General features: G+C 48.9%; 1 protein-coding gene across 1 annotated transcript in view; it reads right to left on the bottom strand.

Annotated features, from left to right (window-relative positions):
• The window catches only part of TUB (TUB bipartite transcription factor), a 143,339-nt gene that overhangs the window by 52,620 nt on the left and 66,340 nt on the right, over positions 1-24,379 (bottom strand). Inside the window, exons 2-3 of the mRNA XM_036762305.1 lie at positions 3,108-3,159; positions 998-1,160 (exon numbers count right to left, since the gene is read on the bottom strand). Of these exons, the coding sequence (XP_036618200.1) occupies positions 998-1,160; positions 3,108-3,159 (215 nt within the window). The remainder of the gene's footprint in view (positions 1-997; positions 1,161-3,107; positions 3,160-24,379) is intronic.

Genomic DNA, 24,379 nt, shown 5'->3' with positions numbered 1-24,379 from the left:
ATGAACTGATTCAGAGAAAAGAAAGCAGAACCAGTAGAATATAATATGTAATGAATATGATGATATAAACGAAGACAACATTAAATGAACTATATTGGCTCCAGATGACTGATGATAAAACATTTATCTCTTCTTTATTAAGAAATGCGAACTTTAAATATGGAATATTAGATGTTCTGTCATTTACATCAGGTGGCTCAATGGATAAAAGGTGGAACTTGGGAGTCAGGAAGACCTGCGTTCAAATCCAGCTTCTAATACTGACTTTGCTGTGGGACCCTGGGGAAGTCATTTAACCTTAAAATAAGGATAAAAATAGCAGCTACCTCATAGGCTGGCTATTATTATAATGTAATATATAAATGTATTACATATTATATTAGAATATTATTATTATTAACAATTACTATATTAAATGAGTTTGCCATAGTGATGATGGTGGTGGTGATGATGATGATGATGATGGTGGTGGTGGTGGTGGTGGTGGTGGTGGTGGTGGTGATAGTAGTAATAGTGATAAGTGTCTAGTAAAGTTGGATTTATACAACTTAAGGCATTTCTAAAGGTGGCCTAAACCCAGTTTAAAGGCAGTTAGTGGCACAACAGAGTACTGAGCCTGGAGTCAGGAAGACCTGAGTTCCAATCTAACTTCACTTACTAGCTTGTGATGCTTGGCAAGACACTTAACTTCTGTTTGCCTCAGTTTCCTCAGATGTAAAAATGGGATAATAGCACCTACTTTCCAGGATTATTGTGAGGATCCAATGAGATAATATTTGTGAAGTGTTTAGCACAGTGCATAGAACACAACAGGTGCTTAATAAATGCTTATTCCCTTCCCTTCCCCTAAACCCAACAGGAGGTAATGCTGGGCTCCTAGAACCCCAGTTCCTATAATACCATTCTACTATAATCCCACACTCAGCAATATGGCCCCAGTAATCCTAGGCCTGTTGGCGCTGGCCCCCAGGAGCCATGCTAAAGCCTTCCTGAATACCGTTGTAGCTGGTGCTACTGTTGCTGTTCAGGTAGGACTCCACCAGTGGGGCCTGTTCCTCAGATTGCCGTGCACGGCGTGTTCTCGTGCGACTGTCTGGGTTGGACTGTACCATCAGAGGTTCCTGGCGCTTCTTCTTTTGTTTCTGCTCCAGCAAAGCCCTCTAAAGACACAAAGCAAGGACAGGGAGGTGTTGAGGGGATGTACATCAAAGCTTCCAAGGGCTCCCCCCATCCCTACCCCATCGAAGGACCTGAGACCATTGGAATTCAGAGGCTCTCATCTCCATCTCAGACTCAGAACTCAAGGACCATATCTCCCCCTCAGACAAGGGTCTCTTTGAGGTCTATTTCACAAAAGGACTCCCCAAGAGCTGAGCCAAGTCCACCCCACATCCTTACAGCTCTCCCCAAACCAGGCTATGTCTGTCCCTCTGACCTGAAGTTCCCTAAGGGCTAGGATGTCTTCCCCCCACTTAGACCGGGGTGGGGGAAGAAGGGGGGAGGGTGTTTTACAGAGCCAGGCAATGTCTCCTCCCTCAGGCTGGGTTTTCCCTAAGGGCTGAGTTGTGTCTTCCCTTCAGCTCAAGGACCCTCTGGGGCCAGGGTAATGTCTTTCCCCTCAGACCCTGGTCTCTGAGGCCAGGGCTATCTCACCTTCAGACCATGGGCACTTCCCCAAGGGCAGGATATGGTTGTCTTTGCCCCCACATAGGAGCATCCCCCAGGCAGAGCTGAATCTCTCCCAAAAAAAACTCAAGAGTTCAAAGGGACCTTGGAGACAGTCCAGTCCAACCACACAGGGTGCTGTCCTGTCCTCCCTCTGATGCAGGAAACTCCAGAGCAGATCCCAGGATCTGATCCGCTCACTCCACGCCCAGCCCTCTTTCTTCTTTGGAAGAAAATGGATCCCATTTACTGCTGTGTATTATACACTGTATAAACGGTTGGTCATTTCCCTAGTTCAGGGGAAGGCCACCATGACCCTGTGGTCACTCTAGAGAAGTAAACGGGGTTATGCAGATGTGCTGCCAAGAGTCTGAAGGTCCCTGAAGTCAGTGGGAGGAAAGCTGGGAAGCTGAGGCTTCACTGAATGCAGACCAAAGTTTAGACAGTATATAGGCTATAGGAAGGTCAGGAAGAACCGGGTTCAAGTTCCAGCTCTGACTCATCTGGCTGAGGGACTCTAAGCAAGTCACTTAACCTCTCAATGCTCTGGGCAGCTCTTTATAAATCTCTAGGTTGAAGAGAAGGTGCTGACCTCATCCAGGAGGATGAAATTACAATGAAATTACAGGTTCAGTCCAAAGGAAAAAAAATAAGAGCTCTGATTTCTCCTTTGATTTAAACTTTCCTCACAACAATTCCGGGGGAGAGGGAAGCACAAATATCATCACCCCATTTTACTGAGGAGAAAGTTAAGTGATTCACCTAAGAAAATGGCAAAAAGGCAGCCTAAAGCTGGGTATTCAGACTCCACATCCCACGCACTTTTCACTACCCCAGACCATTATCCCAAAGGTTTGTGGAAACCATCCTCTGTTCCGGGTTAGTTCAAGGAAGGGATGTCACAGACAAGGAAGGGTGGTGGTGCCGGGGGTGGAAGCAGAACTGTAAGAGATAAGGGGGCAGCTAAAAGAGAGCAGAGTCAGGAAGAGAACACCAGGCTCTGGGCTGGGTTCTGGCATGCCTCTCTCCAATCCCCAACACTCCACCTATATCCATTTTTCTGCCACTGAGGCACAATGGTACTGTATTTGAAATCAAAGGTACTGGTCTCAAAACCTAGCTCTGCTACTTGCTACTTGCATGACCTTGAATGAGTGATTTCCCCTATCTGGGCCTCGGTTTCCTTATCTGTAAAATAAAAGGTATGGACCAGAACGATCTTCAAGATCCCTTCCAGCTCTTGATCTGTAACCCTATGAACCTCCTGCCTTTGCTACCCACATTCTGGTCTGATGGAGACACATCCCCAACCTGCAGGAGTTCCAAACCAGGAAGATTCAGCCCCTCCAGGACTGTGGAAATCCATGCTGCTCATCTCAGCAGGCAATGAACCGCCTCCTCAATTCACCCAGGGCCACATCAGCCCTGCTCTTCCTACTCACCTGCCTCTCGAGTTTCTGCTGCCGTAGGGTGCTGCCTTCATCGTCCAAAACACTGCAAAGAAAGAGGCAGGGGGTCAAGTAAGGCCTGGAAGAGGGCTAGTGCTCAGGATCTAAGGCAGAACTCAAGCTGGACGTTCTCAAGGGACCAAAGCTTTAAGATCATAAGACCCAAAGGCACCTAACAAACTCCCTAGGGAACATTCCTGGAGATGTAAATAGGGCTAGGGGCTCCACCCCTGGGAAGGACATACTTTCATCAAGGAGGAAGATGCACGTGTAGTGAGGGTGGGTGGGAAGGGGTACCAAGGGGTACCAAGGCTACACCTACAAAAAGGAGACACCATATCTAACAAGATGAGGTTAATAGGTACAAAAGCAAAATCCTATTTTTAGGTCCAAAAAACAAAACACAAGAACCAGGTCAGGTGAAAAAAGACTTAACATTGTCACATAACCAAAAAAAGTGCTGTCTTTAGCTGCCTTAATGTGGGCAGAGCATCCAGGAGGAAAGTGACGGTTCCTACTGTCTTCTGCTGAATCACACAACATTTGAAGTAACGTGTCTAGCTGTGAACACCACATTTTTAGAAGGACATCAACTGATTGGAGTATGTCCTGAGAAGAGTGATCAAGATGGTAGGAGGACTGGAAATCACACCACATGGGAACTGTCCAGCTAAAGAAGTCTCGCCCAGAACATGAAGGGGCACATAATGGGGGCGCACACGATGGCTGTCATCAAGAAAGGCTGCAATGCAGAAAGATCAAACTGGGTCTGCTTGGTCCCACGGGACAGAACAAGAACCAACAGCTTCCTAACAATACAAGCTGTCAAACTGGGCTGCTTCAAGAGGTGGAAATGAGCTCTCCATCACTGGCAATGTTCACTCTAGATGCCTAGATGGCCACTGGTAGAGGGAATCCATGTTTCAAGTTAGCTGACTTCTGAGGTCCCTGGGATTCTATGACACACAGGCTGGTCGTGGGGATCACTCCCTCAGCCCTTCCCTGGCTCATGACACCCAAGAAGCATTGATCCTCGTTGGTACCTTATAGAAAGGGTCAAGGCTCAGTGTCCTGCACAGAAAATTTCTAAGGCCAGCTCCCTGCCTGATGGACTATTCCCTTTTGCAGTATCCCTGAGAGGCACTTACCCTGCACCTGATCAAACAATTCTAAACCCGGAGAAGTGACTATTTTCCAAAGCCACTCATTCTATTTTCAGACAACTCTGATTGTGAAGTTCTCCCAAATGTCAAACAGAAATCTGTTTCCTTGCAACTTCTAGCCAGCACTCCCAAGATGAACAAAGCTAATCCCTATTATACATACCAGTCTTCCAAACACTAGAAAATAGCTATCATGCTCACTTAACCCCCAATCCTAAGTCTTCTCCTTTCTGAGGCTAAACATCAGCAGTTGCTTCAGCAAACTGTCATGTGGCACCATCCTGGTCATGATCCCCTGGGTGTTCTCCAGTTTCTCAAGGTCTCTCCTAAAATGTGGTACCCAGAACTGAACATACTATTTCAGGTGTGGTCTGATCAAAGCAGAAAACAATGGAGCTGTTATCTCCCATGCCTCTACTTATATAGTCTTGGGGCGCAGTGGTTTCTTTGCTTTGTTTTTGGACTTTTTACAGCTATGTCATACATATGATCCGTGTTGACCTTGCAGTCTGATAAAACACCAAGTTTTTTTTTTAAAAAAACAAGCACTTCTCCAGCCATGCCCCTATGTCATATCATCATTTTTTTTTACTCTAAGCCAGGGGCTTTACATTCATCCCTATTAAATGTCATCTTATTAGATCCATCCCACTGCTCTAGCCTACTGAGATATATTTGGAGGCAGATTCTTGTGTGTATTAGCTATCCTCCCCCCATTTCATATAAAGCTGAAAAGTGTGGGTAAGCATGCTATCTATACCTTCATCTAACCAAGTCAAGAGTTCTTAACCTTTCATTTGCCATGGGCTCCTTGGGCAGTCTAGTGAAGCCTATGGACTCCTTCTCAGAATAACAGATTGTTCCCCTACATTCATAATCGAAGGAACTGCAAAGTTTCAATTAGAGGTCAGTGACAAAAATGGGAATTTTTTCCTCATCCAAGTTCACAAACCCCCTGCAATCTATTCATGGACCTCCAAGGGATTTGTGGACCTCAGATTAACAACCTCTTATCTAAGTTGTAATAAAAACATTGAATGGAATAGGACCCAGGACAGAGCCTTATAGGACTCCCCTAGAGACAACTCCAAGTTGAAATATATTCATTAAAATCACCTCTTTGGCATTTCACCAATTCCAAAACTAAATGTACTTTCCTAGAGCTCATATCTTTCCATCTTGGCCACAAGAAAATCATGAGCGATTTTTGTCAAATAGGCTGGAGTCAGATTATGGAGAGCCACGAATGCCAAGATAACCTTGGACCATATTCAGTAGACAATAAATAGCCATGAAAAGATTATGAATGGAAGAGTGACACGATTAAAGCTGTCTAAGAAAGATTGTCTGACAGGGAAGCACCGATTGGAGAAGGTGAAAATTGGAACCAGGTAAGTCAGATAAGAAGCAAATACAATTGTTCAAAGAGAAAGTAATGACTTAATTCTTGGTCAACCCCTGCTGGTTCACACTGATTACCAATTCCCCTTCAGAAGCACTCGCAAATCATTCATTTAATAATCTGTTCTAGAATTTTCCCTGAGGTCGATGACAAGCTCACTGGTCTTTAGAGTTTGCAGAATTCATCTTCTCCTCCTCTTGGAAAATCAGCAAAACTTTGCCCAAGTCCAATTCTGTGGCACCATTGTTTTCCCACACTTCCTCCAAGATTACAGAGAGAAGCTCAATAATCACATCTATAGGCTCTTTCAGTTCCCCGGGAGACCATTCATGTACCCGGGAGACTCTGATTCAATACAATCGGCCCTGGATTTTGATCTTCATTCACCCATTTTTTTCCCACTCTTTCCCCAGTAGAAATATCACTTTTCTTGTTAGTGAAAATGGAAGTAAGATTAAAGGTGGTAAGATCTATTTTCTCATGGTTGTCCTTGGATGTTGTCCCACATCCCCCAAGCAGAGGGCTTCTCCCTTCTAGTGCATTCTTCTGGCTTCAAATAGAGCCAAAAATGCCCTTACAGTTGCCATTAGCAACAGCTAATGGCTGCCCAAACCTCATTATCACCCTGCCTTTAAGACTTCCTGACATGATTATGACGTGTCCTAATCCCTTTAGTCTTCTTCCTTGGTAATCTACCCATTCACCTCTCCCCTGTTTCTTTTTTCTGTTTCTTGTCCTGTATTATCTTCCAATATCAAAGAGTTCCTTATGCAACCACATCAGTCTTTTCAAACTCTTCCCTTTTTTTCAATTCTAACTCAATTGTTAGTTCACTGGAATTAATTATTGTTAATTATTAGAAGCATCTCATCCTTCTTTAATATTTTTTCCTTCCAGAGTCTCAGGCCATGTTTATCTCTGAACTTTTAGAAAATCACTCACCTATAGTCTAGGGTAGGAATATTTCAATTTCCTCTTTGACCATCAGGATGCTCCAGGCCAGGAGGTGACCAGAAAGAAGTTCACAAGGGATTTTTGTAAAATGGATAGGCTGGAGGTTCACTGACAGAACAGTGGTTTTAATTAATAAATGTCAGCCTGAAGTTGTCTTTAGGAGAGTATTGCAAGGTTCTGTCCTGTGTCCTGTTCTATTCAACATTTTCATTATGACTAAGTCATAATAACACTTTAAGATGATGTGGTCAGTTTCTTATCATTTTCATTTCATGAATCAGTTATTTTATGAACTTCCAGAATGAGCCAGGACAAATGAGGCCCCCAGCAAATATATTTCCCCTTCTACCTCCAGGAAGAAGAAAAAGAGGGGTACCCAACCCATGGGGGAGGTCAGGACCCAATGTAGGAGGGCACTGGACTTCCCTCGTAGATGGTTGCCCCTGGCTATAACCCAGTCCAGCATCTGAAATCAGATAAAGGATCCACAGGCTAGGGAATTATATAAACACCTGCACAGTTCCTACCCCAGCTCAAAGGCACACGGTCTCTCCATGACAAGGCATCTGCTCAGGTCCGAGACAACATCTGGATGCTGCTAGACAAAGAAGACAGCAGTTCTCTGCCAATTCATAAAGCCCCACAGCAATGAGCACCTTCCCATGCTTCACTGGCCACACTCTCTTGGGGAAAAGGCTTTCATCTGGTCACCCAGGATAAGCAACAATTTACACCGGGAGGCAGGAGCAGGTTTGGCCGTGGAAACATCACTTCTTTGTTCTCATCTGGCTGGGAAACTGAATGTCCTTAGTAGAATCATGGGTTTAAAGTAGGAAGGGACCTTAGAAGTCACTTACTTCAACCCCTTCATTTGACAGATGAGAAATATGAGGGTCCCAGGGGCTGAGTGGCCACACAGGTAAGACACAGAAGAGCTGCAATTTGAACTCAGGTCTCTAGACTCCCAATTCTTTTCCACTGTGTCACCCTGCCTCCCACGGGGTGTCCCGAGGCCATGCTAAATAATGACCTCTAGGTCCTATGTCGCTGATGGGAAGGGACCAGTCCAGAGACCTGAGTTCTACCCCATGCCCTATCACTAATTCACTACATGACTCCAGCTGAGGCAAATCGCGCCCCTTCTCCGGGCTTCCTCCTCCCTCAAACAGAAGAGGATAAACTAAATGCCCTCGAAAGTAACTCACAGTTGCAACAAATTCTTTGAGGACTCATCCTATAAGTTACAGGCAGTCAGACTTTGGCTCAAGCTCGGGATAAAGAATGTTACAGCTAGAGCTGGTGAGTGAGCCTGAAATGCTTACCAAGTGACAATCTGGAACCCCCTTCTCTGGATGACTTTAAACCCAGGAGACAATATCACCCTCCTGGCCTGGGTTAGAGACAGTCGTGGCAGCAGAAGGAGGGAGACAGCATGGATGACCTCGAGAACAGGCAGACTGTTGAACCGGCCCCTTCCCTCCCAGGATAGGTTGGTACATGACTCCAGTCAGCCTCCAAGTCAAAGAAGCATGGCGCCCCCCACCACCTCCCTCGCCTCAGATGTGAGGGCTGAAAGCTCCCCTCCCACCACCACATCAGGCTGTGTGTGGGCACAGCAAGAGGGCCAATTCATTTTGCCTCTTCATAAGTTTGGCATAATTGAATCGAACACAGGTCCTGGCCTGCTGTATATCCCCAGGGGAAGAGGGGGAGGGAGGCTGTGTGCCCAAGCTGCAACGTTACCAACCGAGCTCCCTGCAGAGTGCACGGTTCCCATTACAAACAAACGGTTGTTCAAGAGAGAACTGTATTTTATTTTAAATGGCGCTCAAATAAAATTGAAAGGCCAAGGTCAAATGGCCACGCACCAGGATGAAACAATAGATGCAGGGATCTGAGCTCCAGAAATCTCATCTCATATCAAGACTGGTTGTGATCACGGTGCCAGATGCTTTTGGATCTTGGGTACCCAACTGGCATCGAGCCAATGAGCCGCCCCCAGCCTAGGACTCAGAAGACCTAGGTTCTTGCCCTGGAGAGATAGGAAAACTGATGAAAAGAGGGCTGAGTTTGAAGTCAGGAGAGATCTGGGTTTAAATCCCAGTTCTGAGACTGATCAGTATATTTACCAGGGCGATCACTTAAACTGTCTGTACCTGTTTCCTCTTCGGCAAAAATGAGGCTAAAGATATCCAGAGTCCCTATTTCACTGGGTTATTGTGAAGAAGGGGCTTTGGAGACTTTAAAGATAGAGATAGATAGATAGATAGATAGATAGATAGATAGATAGATAGATATAAAAAGAGAGATGGATGGACAGATAAATGGATAGATACAAACACATATTTACACACACATATAATTTTTATTGTCTCACTGAATGACCTAACATCACTCTCTCCCCACTATGTAAAGTTTCTTCCCTACGTAAAATGCGGGTGATAACTCCTGCCCTGATTGCCCTATAGGACTGTTGTGAAGAAAATGCCGTATAAATTACAAAGGAACGTAAACTATGACTATTAGAAATCAGAGAGCACTTTGGAAACCATATAGCACCATCAGTCAGTATCAGGGAAAATGTTTTTACTCTTTCTTTTCCTGGACATCCTGGGGAATGAATTTCTTTTCATCCGTCTAGAGTCTTGTTCATCCTTCTCTTGGTGTCCGGTCTGACCGGTCTAGATTGACGTTTGCCCTACAGATGACAAGAGACTGGCCCTGTCCACAGCCAAAAGGCACCCAAATACTGCATGTATGACAAGGAAGTGCTTGGTCACCGGAGGAATTGACAATGCAGAGGCAGTCACTCACAAAAATGGCAACATCACCGGGTGAAGGGAAATCTTAGCCAGCTCTTTCCCTTTCTGCTTGATAAAGGAAGCCATATATCCATCACTCATGACACAGGGTCAGTTTGCTACCTGGTCCATCAAGCCACGTTGCACTGACTCACAGTGACATCCCATCTGGCTTAATCAGCTGTAAATCACAGCTCCAACCGCCTGGGCTCTCAGCTACGTTGTTGGCTTCCATCAGGCCATTTCACATCACTGAGTAGATGGACAGTCTACGTCACCCCACTCACGCCTTGGTGGCACCTTCCCTCTGCCCAATCTGCGTTCTAGGGTCTGGGCTAAGTTGCCACAAAACTGCTTTCCATGATCCTGGCCCCAGCCTTCACTCAAGCCCAGAGAGAAGGCACTGGCCAAAAGACAGATGGGACAGATATGAAAGTCATCTTAAATAGCCGTAGTGCTGTGAGACAGAGAAGGTTCCGCTCAGCCCCAGAGGGTAGAGCGTGTGGGTGGTGGTGGTGATGGCAGTGGTGATGGTAGCAATGGCAGCAGCACTCGTGAATGGAAGGCTACAAGAACTCAGATAAATGCTGTCCTAGCAACAGCCCTGTGACATGGGTGACCATTATCAGCCCTATCTGGCAGAGAAGAAAACTGACCCTAAGAGAGAAGTGACTCAACCAAGGAGATGGCTAGTAAGGGGCAGAGCTGGGGCATAAGTCCAGGCCAAATAGGACAAGTCCTCTCTGAATAGGGTACTTCATCAACCTTAAAGCATTCATCAATGTGAGTTATAACTAATGTTGTTACTAAGCAGGCAGCTAGGTGGCATCAAGGCTGGAGTGCTAGATTTGACATCAAGAAGAGTCAAGGCTGAACAACGCTCCTGACCCAGACTAGCCGCGTGACCAAGTCATTTAATAATAATAGCTAACATTCATAGGCACTCTGCATATATTGTCTCAGTCTAAGTTTCTACAATATGTACCAAGGGGGTGAAAACAGCATTGGCTTCATGGGGTTGTTGTGAGGATCAAACAAGGGAAGAGAAGATGATAACGTGAAAGGGGCAGAACCAGACGAGAACTGTCCAAAAATGGAACTGGCCTCTGGGAAAGAAGTGAGTTCCCCATCCCTAAGAGTGCTCTAGCAGGACCGGGGGAACACCTGTCAAGAATGTTTTAGAGAGGGTTCCTGCACCCACTGGTGGGAGATGGGTGCTGAATTGGAGTAGATGGTTGAAGGATTCTTTCCTGCCTCTCCTTGATCTAAGTGTGAAAGCATAATTCACCTGATTAATCAAGAGACCAAAGCTGCTACTTGGATTCTGCTTTCAAAGGAAGAGGTCATGTGCAAATATGTTAAGGTTTGTGTGTGTATCTCTCTCTCTCTCTCTCTCTCTCTCTCTCTCTCTCTGTCTGTCTTTGTGTCTGTTTATCTATCTCTCCCCTTCTCTCTCTCCTTCTTCCTCTCTTCCCCCCTCTCATTTTCTCCCCCTTATCTGTCTGTGTCTCTCCCCCTTCCCCTTCTCTCTCTGTCTCTCTCTATCTCCCTGTTTCTCTCTGTCTCTATCTCTCTGTCTCTGTCTCTCTCTGTCTCTGTGTATCTATCTCTTTCCTTCTCTCTCCCCTCTCTTTTTCTTCCTCCCTCCTTTTCTCTCTCTCTCTCTCTCTGCCTACCCCCACCCCCTAAAAAAGCCTGCTTACTCCCTCCCCCCAGCCCCACATTCAGCAGCTCTTGCTCATTCTACCATTCCTAAGAATTCAATTAAGAACGACTCCTCTGGGGTGTGTGCAAGAGCCTGATGAACGGCACGTCCAAGGCGAAACGCCCGGGCTTGCTAAACAGCAGCCTGTGTTCCACACTTCCTGCCTTAATGGGATTTCACAGGCCCAGGAGCTCAGAGCTCTCCAAACTGAGAGGAAATCCATTTCTCCATCACTAGGTGAGAAGGGAGCCCAGGACCTTTCTTCAGAGTGGGTGACTTGGGTGGAGACCAGCCAGCGGAGACTCCTAGGCCTCTTTGGACTAGCCTGTGGAAGGCAGGGAGTGAGGAAGGGCAAGGAAAGAAAGGAAAAAAGAAACAGAGCCATAGCAAGGGTGGGGAACCCTTGGCCTCAAGGCCACCATTCAAGGTCTTCAAGGGGGGCCCTTTGACTGAACCCAAACTTCCCAGAACAAATCCCCTCGATAAGAGGATTCGATCTATAAAACTTGAACTCAGTCAAAAGGCTGCTTAAGAAGTCTCTGTAAAAAGAAGGGGCTGGTCTCGATGACCTCTAAGATCCCTCCCTACTCTAATTCCATGATCCAGTGACCGGCTGGGTCAGCGGAGGGATAAACTAGAGAACCAGGCTGCACCCCCAGGCCTCACACCCACCTCAGCCACCTGCCAAATTACACCATGCAAGGAATAACCTTGGGTCTCTGGGTAGAGGAGAAGGAATAGCAAAATTGAAAGAAAAAAGAAAAGCATACCTCCTGTGGAGGATGATTTTTCCTGGGAGAAAAACTGTATTTCCTGGGGGAGTCATAGCATATCCCAGAGTGACCAAGTAAATCAAGGCATGTCATGTGAATAGCAGCATGCCCTGGGTAAACCAAAGCACATGCTGAGTACAACAACAAGGCCTGAGGGAATAACTCATTTAGAGCCGAGACCCCTTGCTTTCCCCACCCCTTTCCCACAGCCCCCCAAATGCTCTATTTCCCTCTCTACAGCTGAGCCTCCTCCCTCTCCGATTTTTTCTGTCTTTCCACATTAGCAAGTCACCATCCACACCTTCAGATGGCACTGGCTTTTTTAATTATGCCAGCACTGCGGACAGTTGTTGCCAATAGAACAACCTCGGGCTTCTGGCTGTGACCACCACCACCACCCCCTTGCCCAGCCCAGGAAGGGAAGGAATCCTGGCTGGACTCAAGACTCTCACATCTTTCAGGTGCAATCTACAGGCTTTTCCAAGTTCATATACTTACCTCTGAGCAACTGCAGGGTTGAGAAGGTCATACATCACAGTATCAGGTATCAGACACTGAGCCCCGAAGGCCAATCCAGCTTTTAAAGAATCCAAGATGGATGGAGCCACCAGGTCACCAGATAGGTGCCTGTCCCTGCGAGGTACTACCAGCACCCAGGCCGCCTGAGGCCATTGCTGTCCCAATGCCTAGCTAAGCTTATCAGCTGTCTAATTTGGGCATCCCACTGACTTCTACCTGTCCCTGTTTCCCACTGACCTGCCTGGTTCCTCAACTTAATCAACCAAGGTTTATGAAGCGTCCTACTATGTGCAAAGTACCATGTGCTGGGCCCTGGGGAAATATAAAAGTTTAGATAAGACCTGGCCTCTCTCTGCCTTAATGGAGGTCGCAATTTGGAGAGACAAATACCCAGCTCTAAAACTCATCAGGCTGCAAACAAGATACTATTCATGGTCCCCAGAAAAGGTGGTGAGGGGGGAGAAGGAAGGAGGTTATATCCTGGCTATGCTTTTGCCCACCAATTCATCTCAACAAGCATTTATGGTCCAGGCAAATGCCCGTAAGGAGTTCCAGTCTCCTGGGTGGCACCGGCAACATATACTAAGTCCTTTCAAAAATGGAAGAATAATGGTAACTGGCCTCGAGAGGGCAGGATCACGATAGACCTTATGTAGGAGTCAGATTTCAGAAAGCTGAGGATTCTATGAAGCTGAAGGTGCAGGCCTGGGTAAGGTATTTCATACATGGGGGAGCCAACTATACAAAAGCACAAAGATGGGAGATGGAGGTGTTGCCCCAGATCTTTGCTGCCCTGGCCCCCTTCTCAGGAAGTCACCTGGTACAGAACGTAGGTTTGTGGACTATAGACCTCTCTACCTTCAATGGCATCACGAGCTCCCCCAGGCTGCCCTGGATGAAACCTGAGGACTCCCAGGCATCAGCATGGTTTGGGTTATTAACCCCTTGTAGGCTGTGCCTCGGTCCACATGAGATGCTGGAAGAGCTGATTGGTCCAGAAGCATGGGGAAGCATTTTCAGCTCCCAACATCACATCACTATATGGTCTACCCCCGTCCTGTCCCAGGGAAAAGGCTAAGCCCCGGGTGCCCCACGGCCAGCCAGGAATCTCTGCGTCCATCAGCCAGTACAACTGCTAGGACGTGAGAGAAACCAACGTGTGGAAAGATGTGTGTTTGCATTTGGACACTGGGAGGGCCACTGGCTTACAGAGCAATTAGGCTAATGCTATGAATTGTTTCTTGAAGCTGCCCAAGATTCTGTAAAGAAATAAGCCTTCTCTTCCTGTGAATGCGAAGTGTATGTGGTTATTACTGAATGTGTCATGTACAAGGGGTATAGTAAGACCATAAAGGGCTTGGGATAAAAATCTAAGGGAGGGGGAGGTGATCATAGGTTAAGTGGGTAGGAAGATCAGCAGGGCAAGACACACGCTAAATGTTTCACTGGACTTAGTGGGTACCAGCCAGGCCCACTGATATCTGTTACGGGCAGGAAGTAGAGGTGGGGCAGCTGGGTAGCAGAGTGGATAGAATACTGGGCTTGGAATCAGGAAGATTCATCCTGGTGAGTTTAAATCCAGCTTTAGACACTGGCTATGTGACCCTTGGAGGTCCTCTGGTCCAGTGCCCCCTTCTTACAGATGAGGAAACCAGGACCTTGAGAAGAGAACTGGCTTTAGCTAAAGGTCACAAAATCGGTCACCGACAAAACTAGGATTCTAATTCGGGCCCTATAAGCCCAAAGCCAGTATTCCTTCCTGAGTCCAATCAGTCACCAAGGAACCTACGATCTTCCCTCAGGGAAGAGATTCTCTTAGAGTTTCACTGTACCCCAAACACATGAGGTATATAATAAGTGACCATGTACCACAGGATGGAGAAATGGCCTTCTAGATTTCTTAGGAAGGGGAAAGGGGAGTCAGGGAGAGAATTTTTAACTTAAAATTTTTCAAAAAGAATGTTAAAATTGTTTTTACATGCAATTGGAAAAAAATAAAATATTATTTTAAAAAAGAAAAGAAAAAATCAAATTTAATCCCACCACCAAGAACAACAACAAATCAACCAAAAAGACATCAGAACAGAAGTTATTCCGTGGCAGAAGCCCATCACAGTGAGGTCAGTTATTGGCTGGATCTGACAGAAATCACCTGCTTTTACATTTCTGTCCTTCTTGGACAGAAGGAAATCTCTGCTCTTTCTGGGACAGAAGCCCTATGCCAGGGTAGGAACATTGGTCTTAGAGAGAAAAAGACACAATTCTAAGTCCCCAGCTCTAATACTTAACTCAATGTAGCCTTGAGCCAGATCGTTTTAGCTCTCTGATCCCCAGGATCCTCATCCGCAAAATGGGGGTGCTACTGCTTTCACTACCTAGCTTACAGGGTGGTGGGAAAAAAAGCACTTTGTAAACCTGAAGGCCCTGGAGAATTAAGATGGGATAGGGGCAAGGTTGGGACCTGTGACTTCATCATAGAGGAAACTCCGTGAAATTTACAATATTTGAGAGTGGCTTAGATTCCCTGAGAAAGTAAGTGATTTAAGGGGCAGCTACGTGGCACAGCAGAGAGAACACCGGCCCTGGAATCAGGAGGACATGAGAGAGAGAGAGAGAAGAGAGAAAGGAGAGAAAGGAGAGAGAAGAGAGGAGAAGAGAGGGAAGGAATGAAGAAGGAAATTGAGCGACATGCTTGAGGTCACACAGCTAGCATGCTTCAGAGGTGACTCCAAAGCCAGATCTCTATTGACCACACTGGGATGCTGCCGCCGCCACTGATGATGATGATGATGATGATAAGAGGCAGCAATGGTATAATGAATGGCTGAAGAAATGGACCCAGAATTGGGAAGACCTGGCTGAGTCCACACGCTGGCTGAGTGATCCTGGGCATCACTTCATTGTCTCTTTAATGATCTTCATTGGAAAAGGGGGCTTCCTCAGGTGGGAGCTCCCCATACCAATTAAAAGACAGGTCCAGGGTAAAAACTAAGGATTATATAGCAGCAGTAATAGAGATGGCATTGATATGGCTGAGGGTAACTGAGCGGGGTTGGCGGGAAGAAGGGATTGCATTTTCTAAGCCTTTGAGGCCCGTTCTAAATTTCCAGCTGCCCCTGTAACAGAGGGTCCTTTCTCTCACTGGGGGTGGGAATTGGCTGCTGTTACTTGAAGCTGAAGACCCGGGGATACTGCAAAGCTGTGAAATGGGATTCTAGGAAAGGGCCACTCCCCCGGTGTGCACTGCCAACCTGAAGATGACTCATCAACTGGTAAACAGGGGAAGTAGCCGGATCAGGCAGCTGGGCCCGACAGGTGCAAAATGTTCATTGGACCCAGCCTGTGTCTCTGGCTCTGTGAGCTGGGCCTGACCATTAAAGGGGTACAGGATGCTGCCAAGCTGGACCTTAGTGGAAAGTTCAAGAAAGTCAGCTTTCCTCCCCCCTGCCCAAATGTCCCCTCCCCACTCAGTTGTAAAATGGAGTAAAAAAAAAAGATGGGGGCATCCCAAGGGGCTAGCTTTAAGAGGTACAAATCGTGTTTCAAGCTTGAGGTCTACAGATAGGCCAAGGTTAGGCTGAGAGACCAGAAATGGAGTCTTCCTAGTCTCCAATCATTCGAGAGGCTGCTGGCCCAGACCCAGAGCAGTTGCAGCAGCGGCCAAGCTCTCTGGGTTCAAATAGAGATTCCAATGTCTCTGGGTAAACTACAGTCTCAGGCTCCATCAATATAGGACTTCAAAGGAGCTCACAATAACCTGAGGGAGCAGCTTTTGAGAATATGACTGTTCCCATTTTAAAGATGAGGGAAGAGAGGTTCAGGAGGTTTGTTTTAACCCAAATTGTGTCTCAGGCAAATTGAGAAAGGGGAAGGCAAGTTTGCTGATGCTAAGCCTAAAAAGAAAATACTTTCATTCTCTTAGAGTCTGGGGAAATCTGAGAATCAGCAAAGAAAGAAACCCTTTGGGGAAGAAGTGGAGGGGGCAGACAAGGTGCTTCACATCCCTAAACAGGGAATGTCTGTAAGGACCTTCGCAGAGCCCAGGGGTGACTCTCCAGGAAGGAATGAGATGCTCCCCAGACAGGCTCATTGCCCACCTGAGGGGGGACCCTGGCACTGGAAGGAAGGCCAGACCTGGTCATTTCCTAGAACTTGCTCTGGGAACCCCGCCCGGTTGCCTTTGCTTGGCCACCTGCCACCCCCATGGACACCCAGACGCTTCACCAGGAAAGGGCCGAAGATTTATTTTTGGCCTCAGATGATGAAATGTCAGCTTTCCGGGGAGATTGCTGTGGAGCGGTGTTCCCAACACTGATTTTATTTAAAACCACCCATCCCACTAAAAACAGCAGAGCTGTAGGCCGACACCAGAAGGAGCAGAGCCACTAGGGCAGGGGAACCTGGACCCAGGCGTCCTGGTATGCTGTCCTGGGGCTTCCTTGACACCAGAGCTCCATGTTCCAAGATGGAACAATCCCAGGGAAAACAGGACAGGTGGTCAGTGTCTGATGCTCTTTCCAAGGGAAGGAAGAACGCGCCTGGGGAGTCCCAGTCATGGGAAAGTTGGCTTCAGGGACACATGCCAATGCACCGGCTCCCAGAGCCTAGCAAGCCTGCTCCGCCACCATAAGCTCATTTTCCAAAACTGACACCAACCCTGTTCTACCAGAAGTCAAGACTCAAATGTGACCATGCCAAGTCCCTTCCCTTCTCTGGGCCTCAGTTTACCCACCTACAAATTAGATTGTTAGACTTTACAACACCTAAGGACTCTTTTGGTTCTAACGTTCTAGGATCTACAACCCCCTCAAATCCCAAATCCAAATCCATAGGATTGCAATGGAAGTAGTGAGCTCCCCGAGGTCAGAGACTGTCTTTTACCTCTTACTGTATCCCCGGTGCTTAGCACAACGCCTGGCACGTAGTAGGCACTTAATAAAATTTTGCTGAATTGAATTGAGTTGAAGTAAGGGGCAAAACTCTACACCAGGTGAAAGATGCCAGGAAAGCCCCAGGCTCCTTAGTGCCTTTAAAAACAGATCTTCAAGACCCTACTCTGAGGACCTACTACAGAAGTAGAGGCTAGAGATGGTCTGAGGGTATAAGCATGCCAAGTTGGGCCAGGCAGGAGGTGTCCCTGGTCTCTGGGGAACCAGCTGCAGAGCCCAATCTCATTAAATCAGAAAATTCTGGAGCTAGAAGGGCAGTCCTTTGAGAACGGCTAGTCTAACTCTCTCGCCTGACAGATACAAAGGAGACAGTGACTTATCCAAGATCGCTCTGGGAGTTAGCTGCCAGGATAAAATCTCATGTTTCTGATGCCCGCGAAGGTGCCATCCCCAGTCAGGCTACAAGTCCTGCTAGGGGCAATCCAGAACCAAGAGTAGGAAAGAACATGCCCTTGGAAGAGTTGGCAGCAATAAAAGGCTGGTTCCTGAGGTCATGGAGACTCCAAGGCTAACGAGAGATGCAGGAGGGGAGTCAGCTAAAATAGCTTGGGAAAAACACTCACAAAAAGGGGAGAAAGGTGACCAAAATTTGTGTTTCCATTTAAAAAACAAACCTCAGCAGCAGAGAGGTCTCCCTTCTATATGCTAGAACAGGGCAGGCACGGCATCAGCCCTCACCCCTCAGCCCCAAGCCTTTGCTAGCCTTGTACCTCCTCCTCCTCCCCTTTGTGGGCTGCTGGCACCAGCCTCAGCTATCCCATCCCTGGGGTACTGCTGTGCCCCACTCCACTACCAGGTGACATGCTGGCGTGGACACTGCCAAGACAGAAGAGCTGCGTCTGTCTCAGTGGGAGACGGCACATCTCTCAAAGGAGGGCCAGTGAGAAATATGAAAAGCCAAGAAGTGGAGGTCCCTTTGAAAAGTTAACGAACATACACTCTCAGAACCTTTTCTTTAGCAATGGTGACAGTGCCTGGTCCCACAAAGCTGGCCTCTGCCCCATCGCACTGTTGTTAATTATAATTAATTAATTAATAATTAATTAATTGTTAATTAATCATCATCTAAATCATTAGATTTAGAGCTGGAAGGGACCTTGTTGATACTGAGTCGTTTTCAGTCGGGTTATCTTGACAAAGATACTGCACTGGTTTGCCATTTCCTTCTCCAGTTCAATTTTACAGATGAAGAAACTGAGGCAAACAGGGTGAAGTGATTTGCCCAGGGTCACACAGCTAGTAAGTGACTGAGGCCAGATTTGAACTCAGGAAGAAGAATCTCTCTGACTCCAGGTCAACACTCTATCCACTGCCCCTCCCCTCCACCCCCCTGCAGCTGCCCTTAGAAAGGAACCTTAAGGACCATGAAGTCCAACATTTTGCACAAGGAGAAACTGAAGCAGACAGCAAATGACTGGCCCAAGTGTCTGAGATGAGATTTGAATCGAGGTCTTCTTGACTCCAAATCCAGTGTCTTACTCACTTCAGCACCCCATCTCCACCAAAAGGATTCATCACCCCCATCATCATTCATCGATCAAGCATTTAAATGCCCCAAAGCGACTAGGAACCATTCTAGGCACAAAAATGAACATGGTGCCTGTAGGCCTACTACTGGCTGAGAGCCAGGGAGGTACAATGGACTTGGGAGTATGAAAGACAGTGACTTTAGCCATCACTGTGTCACTTACTAGCTGCGACCTTGGGCCTCATCTATAACATGAGGACAGGAAAACCTGACTGTCCTCCCTCCTAGAGGTCAGAGGGTGCTCTATAACAAGGAAAGTCCCGGTCCGGGGGCTTTCCATTTTTACCACATTGACACTACAGTGGTGTTAAAAACTGGGGGTCTCCTTCTAAAATTCCACCATGTAAATGTAAGCAGTCATAGCAGTTAAAAGCAGTAAACAGACACCCACAAAGGTCCCACTGTCTGGAGTCCTGTAGAAAAGTTTCAGCTGGGACACCAGTGGGAGTCCCAACCTCACCTAAAAGGAGGTCCAGCTCAGAGGCCGGCTCCAGAGTCTGCTCAGAGGAGGACTGGAAGACATCTCTGCCCGCAGGGCCAGATGGGATTAGCTAAGGAGAATTCCTCCTCTCAGTCAACCTGACAACCTTAAGCTTCAGAAAGGGTTTCTGTTTTACAGCTCTTTCTCCTTTAATTCCCAGGAAAAGTTTTAAAGCCAGGATTATGTCCACTGAATTAAGGGAAGGAGAGCCTGCTCATGTCCAGCTCTGGAAGGGAGGGAGGAGGTAGAGTGGGAGAAGAGTAGAGGGTGTGGACTAAACACTCACTTTCTCTCGTCAGAGTAAGAAAGGGAGGAAACGCTCTGGGGAAGCTGGATGGGCTAGGAATGCCCACACTGGGCTCTCAGCAGCAGGGGATGCTGGGATACAACACCCTGCTACAGGACTAAGTGAAGATTCCCTCCCTCTTACAGAGGGTCGCATTGCCAAGACCATATTGGGACGACTGATTTTTCTTTTTACACAGGCTTCATTTTGTTCTGAATTTATTTTCCCCCCAAAAGATTCCCACCACCATTTCTTGCTCCCCTCTTGGTTCTTTCAGTTTCCCCAAAAGGGTGCGGAGATGAGGGAATGAGAGGGTACCCTCCTCAGAACATCCTCTCCAGGTGTCAGATTTTGCTTCCCAGGAGAGGGGGCCCTGAATTCTGGGAGTCAGATGTACAAGGTGTCTCAGTCCTCAGAGCAGCTAGGTTTTACCAGTTTGAACCTTCCTCTTAGCCTCAGTTTACCAAGAACCATAGCTCAAGATGTGCCTGGTTAGCCCAAAATCAAAAGACTTCTCAGTAATTCTTCCCTCCCCCCAAAATGGCTTCACTCAGAACACTCCAAGCCCACACCCAGAGCTTCAAGAAACGAGCCTGAAAGCTTTTTTTTTTTTTTGCAATCACAAACACCTCAGAAAGACCTTTCCTCCCCTCAGAAAAACACTGGCCCACAGAACTAACAGAGTCCCAGCTGGCACCCAAGAAGAGCTCACTCATTCATTCCTTAGTCCTGACTGCTTCTATGGTTGAGGGGTGAGGGCCAGACAGGCAAGAAATGGGGACAGGAATAAGGAAGCCTCCCCCTCCCCCACCACCAGCCTGGGCCAGCTTCCTCATTGACTGTCTAACCCCCAGCTGTCAGGCCAGGACAGCAGGAGGGCTGGTATCCAAGGGGTTCTCAGAAGCAAAATGTTCCCTTGTAGGAACAGCCCCCCCTCTATTCAGAGCGGCATTACTTGGCCAGGCTCTAGATTCACAGGCCAGAGGAATCAAAAGAGGTAGCAGATGTGGGACCATGCTAAATGACAGGACGTGTGAGTCTATAACTATCTCCATTCCTGTATCTGAAGGTGACTGTGTCCCATACGGTTTGAGATGGCTTGGGGAAGGGGATAGTTTGTCTGCAGTTAGAATCAGCCCTATAAAGGCACAAGCCTTGTCCTTCAGGAGGTTTTGGTTCCTGCTACATACGCCCCTGGGGTGAGAGAGCAGTCACTTAAATTCACCCCAAGGAGGTTTGCAGACAGATCTGTGTTTAATAACCCTCTGGGTGTTTCCAGCTGGTCTCTGTTCACGAATACCTAAAGCTCTGTGTCTGGAAGCGGCAAATATCATCAAAGCCTCTCCCAGGAGCAAGTTTTGTAAAGAAGGGAAGGGATAAGATGCCACTGGATATGGAGTGGCTCAGGGTATCCTAATTCTGTCCCAAGGCTGGCTCCCTGGTGGCAGACGGTGGATAGGGCCACAGATACCCTCACATGTCCTTGAGCCTGGGGGGGTAAGTGTGCCAAGCACCGGGACCCCCTCCTGCAAGCAGCTCATCGGTGTCCAGCACCTTTGACGCACATGCTTCTGTAGGAGAGGTCGGGGAGACAGACTCTGTAGCCCATGGCAACAGGGAGCCAATGGGAGGCCAAGAAGAGGGGGCTGCCATGGCGACATGGCGATCATCAGCTCTTCTCCCCAGCAGCAGCAAGGTGGGGGCTGGACCCAAATGGAGGGGATAGCTGAGGCAGGAGGTGGAAGGGTGTTCCAGGTGCAGGGATCAAGGCTCCACCTGCCTGGAAGAGAGCCTAGCTCGGGTCCCAGGCCAAGATCTGACCCTGCCTTTGGCTCCCCACTGGGGTCCAGTGGATGCAGAGGGTGGGGGTAGAATAACTCCACGTCGGGAGCCCGTGTGACTGCTTGCTGTGGAGTTTGTGAATGGGCGAGCGGTGTATCTACCCGCACCTCTCTGTGGACTGTGTCTGTCCCTCGGTTGGAGTCCTTGCCTCAGACTGTCACAACCGTGGGTGCGGAGTGGGGGGAGGGGTTCCCCGATTTTCTCACTTATCAGGTCCACCCCAGAGATGGGTCCGAGAATAGAGATCTGAGGGGGCTTTGTAAGACCCCCAAGTCCTCCGTGATCTTGCAGAGGAAGAAACCCAGGGTTACAAAGCGGCGGATCCAGGGCTAGGAACAAACCCAAACCCGCTCTTTCCACTGCAAACAGCTCCTCCCCAAGTGCCCGGCCCACTGGCCGGGGTGTTCCTCCCACAACCCCCGGTGTCCCGCGTGCCCAGGCCAAGCCGCGTGGGGACAGGGACACGGAAGGAGCCCCACACGGGGACACGGAAAGGGGCAGGGCAGGGGCGCGTGGGGGCGGGGGGCGGCCAGTGGCCCGGTACCTGTAGCGGATCCAGTCGGAATGATGCTTGGAGGTCATGTCTCCCGGGGGGACCTGGCCGCTGGAGGCTTGGGGGGCGGGGGCCCCGGGCCGGCGGGGCCTCGGGGGGCTGCTTCGCGCGCCCTGCTCAGCTCCCGGGGGCTCGGCCCGGGCCGCCTCCGCATCGTCCGCCGGCGGGCTGCCGGGGGACAGTTCGAGGGAGGGCGCGGGCTCAGTCCCGCCGCGGCCCGTCCGCCTGCTCCCCGGGCCCTGGCCCCGGCCGCGGCTCCGGCTCCGGCTCCGGCTCCGGCCCCGGCTCCGGCCCCAGCTCCGGCCGCATGGGCCAGGGAGGGGCTGCGGGACGCGCCGAGGGACGCCGCTGGCCCGGGCCGCTGGGGAGCTCGAGGTCCCCGGGAGGCGCGCGCGAGGCCGGTCCTGGGCGTCTGGGCGGGCTGCGTGTGTGTGCGTGTCTGTGTGTGTGTGTGCGTGTCTGTGTGTGTGTGTATGTGTGTGTGTGTGTGCGCGCGCGTGTGTCCGTGTCTGTGCGCGCCCCGCCCCGATCCGCTCAGTGCGCCCGCCCCCGCTCGCTCGCCTAGGACGCGCCCCCCAGGCCGCAGCCCCTCCCCGCCTATCCCGCAGGGCGATAGCGGGGCTGGGGCAACGTACTGATGGGAGGGTGGGGGGTGGGGGACGCCAGCCCCTCGGGCACCCCCTGGGCCGGAGCTAATCCCACCCGCCACCTCCAGCACGAACGCAGCTCCCCGTCGGGACGCTGCACGTTTGGATATAAGAAATTCATAGTACCATGAAATTCCTCCTCTCCCGAAGGGGCAAATGCAGGGCTCCCGCCCCCCAGGCTCCTGGCCCAAACCCTGGACCAAAGTAGCTCAGCCCCACTTATTCAGACCCCAAAGAGTGAGGATGGGGGCGAGATCTGGTTTGGCCCAGGAAGCTGTTGTAAAAGTGTGGGATTCCTAGTCAGGAAACCTGGGTCCGAGTCCGAGCTTCCACACCCATTAGCTGTGTAGGCCTGGGCAAGTCACTCTTCCTCTTGAACCCGAACCCTAATGTTTTGTCTTGCCATGCATGTGTGTGCTTTCCCCTGATACTGATGCCTATTCTTGGCATGAGGAGTGAGGCAGAGAGACTGGGCCCTGATAGGTCCCAGGAAACTAAGGGCCTTTGCCTACAAGTCCAGCAACAGGTAGTGGGTAGCCACCAGCCTAGCTGAGTTTGGGGAGGTTCAGCACCAATGAGTCAATAGGCACTTATAAAGCACCCACTATGTGCCAGGCACTGTGATCAGCACTAGGGATACAAAGAAAGGCCAAAAACAAAAAAAACCAAACAACTCAGCCTTCAAGGAGCCCATAGACCTAGACAGGCCAGGTCGGGAGACAGGCTCACATTGAGCGGGATGAGGCTTCTCCTAGAAGACCTGAAGGTGTGTCAGGAGATGGAGATGACGAGGGAGACTCTTCCAGGCATGGAACACAGCCAGCCAAAATGTCCAGAGGTAAAGGTCTCATTGAAGGACCAGCAGAGAGGCCAATAAAATCCCAGAGCACGTGGGGGGAGTGGAAGGATGTTGGGAGAGTATGGTGTCAGAAGACTGAAACCTTTTTAGCCACGGCAACTCTTAGACCAGATGTTGAATTAGAGAAGGGTGGCAGTTTGCAAGAATAGAGCGGATACCAGCACCTAAAAGACCACTGATCCTTGAAACTGAGGTCCAAGTGAGGTGCCATATTCCCCTCTAGACTGTGAGTTTGGGGCCTGGGACCATGTTTTAACTAGAATCTAAGAGGGAAGCAGAGCCATGCAGTAGAGAAAATGCTAGAAATTATTTCAGAGCACCCATAGCCCCTTTCAGATCTAAATCTATGATCCTCAGATCCCCTGGCACAGAACACAGTACTCTGCACCCAGTAACTACTCAATAAAGTCTTGGCAAATGGATGGACAGATGGGTGGCAATGTGGTAAAGTAGAAAAAGTCATATATTTGGGGATAAAAGTGACATTCAAGGGTATCTAACTAAGTGGCAGAGTCAGGATTTGTACCCAGATACTCAGACTCAGTCCAGCATATCCCTACTGGACCAGACTGCCAGGACTTGGGTCCGTACCTTGGCTCTGCCACTTACAGGCTGGATGCCCTTATTCAAGTCACTCTACTTTGGTAGGCCTCAGTTTCCTCCTCTGTAAAATGAGGAAATTAGACTAGACTAAGGGTTCTTGGACTTTTGTGTCGTGGACCCCTTTGGCAGTCTGGTGAAACACTTGCACCCCCTCTCAGAATAATATTTTTAAATGCATAAGATTACAAGGAAAACCATAGG

This window comes from Trichosurus vulpecula, chromosome 6, assembly GCF_011100635.1.
Source record: "Trichosurus vulpecula isolate mTriVul1 chromosome 6, mTriVul1.pri, whole genome shotgun sequence".
NCBI classification, from domain to species: Eukaryota; Metazoa; Chordata; class Mammalia; order Diprotodontia; family Phalangeridae; genus Trichosurus; species Trichosurus vulpecula.
This window is presented reverse-complemented; position numbering and strand designations above follow the sequence as displayed.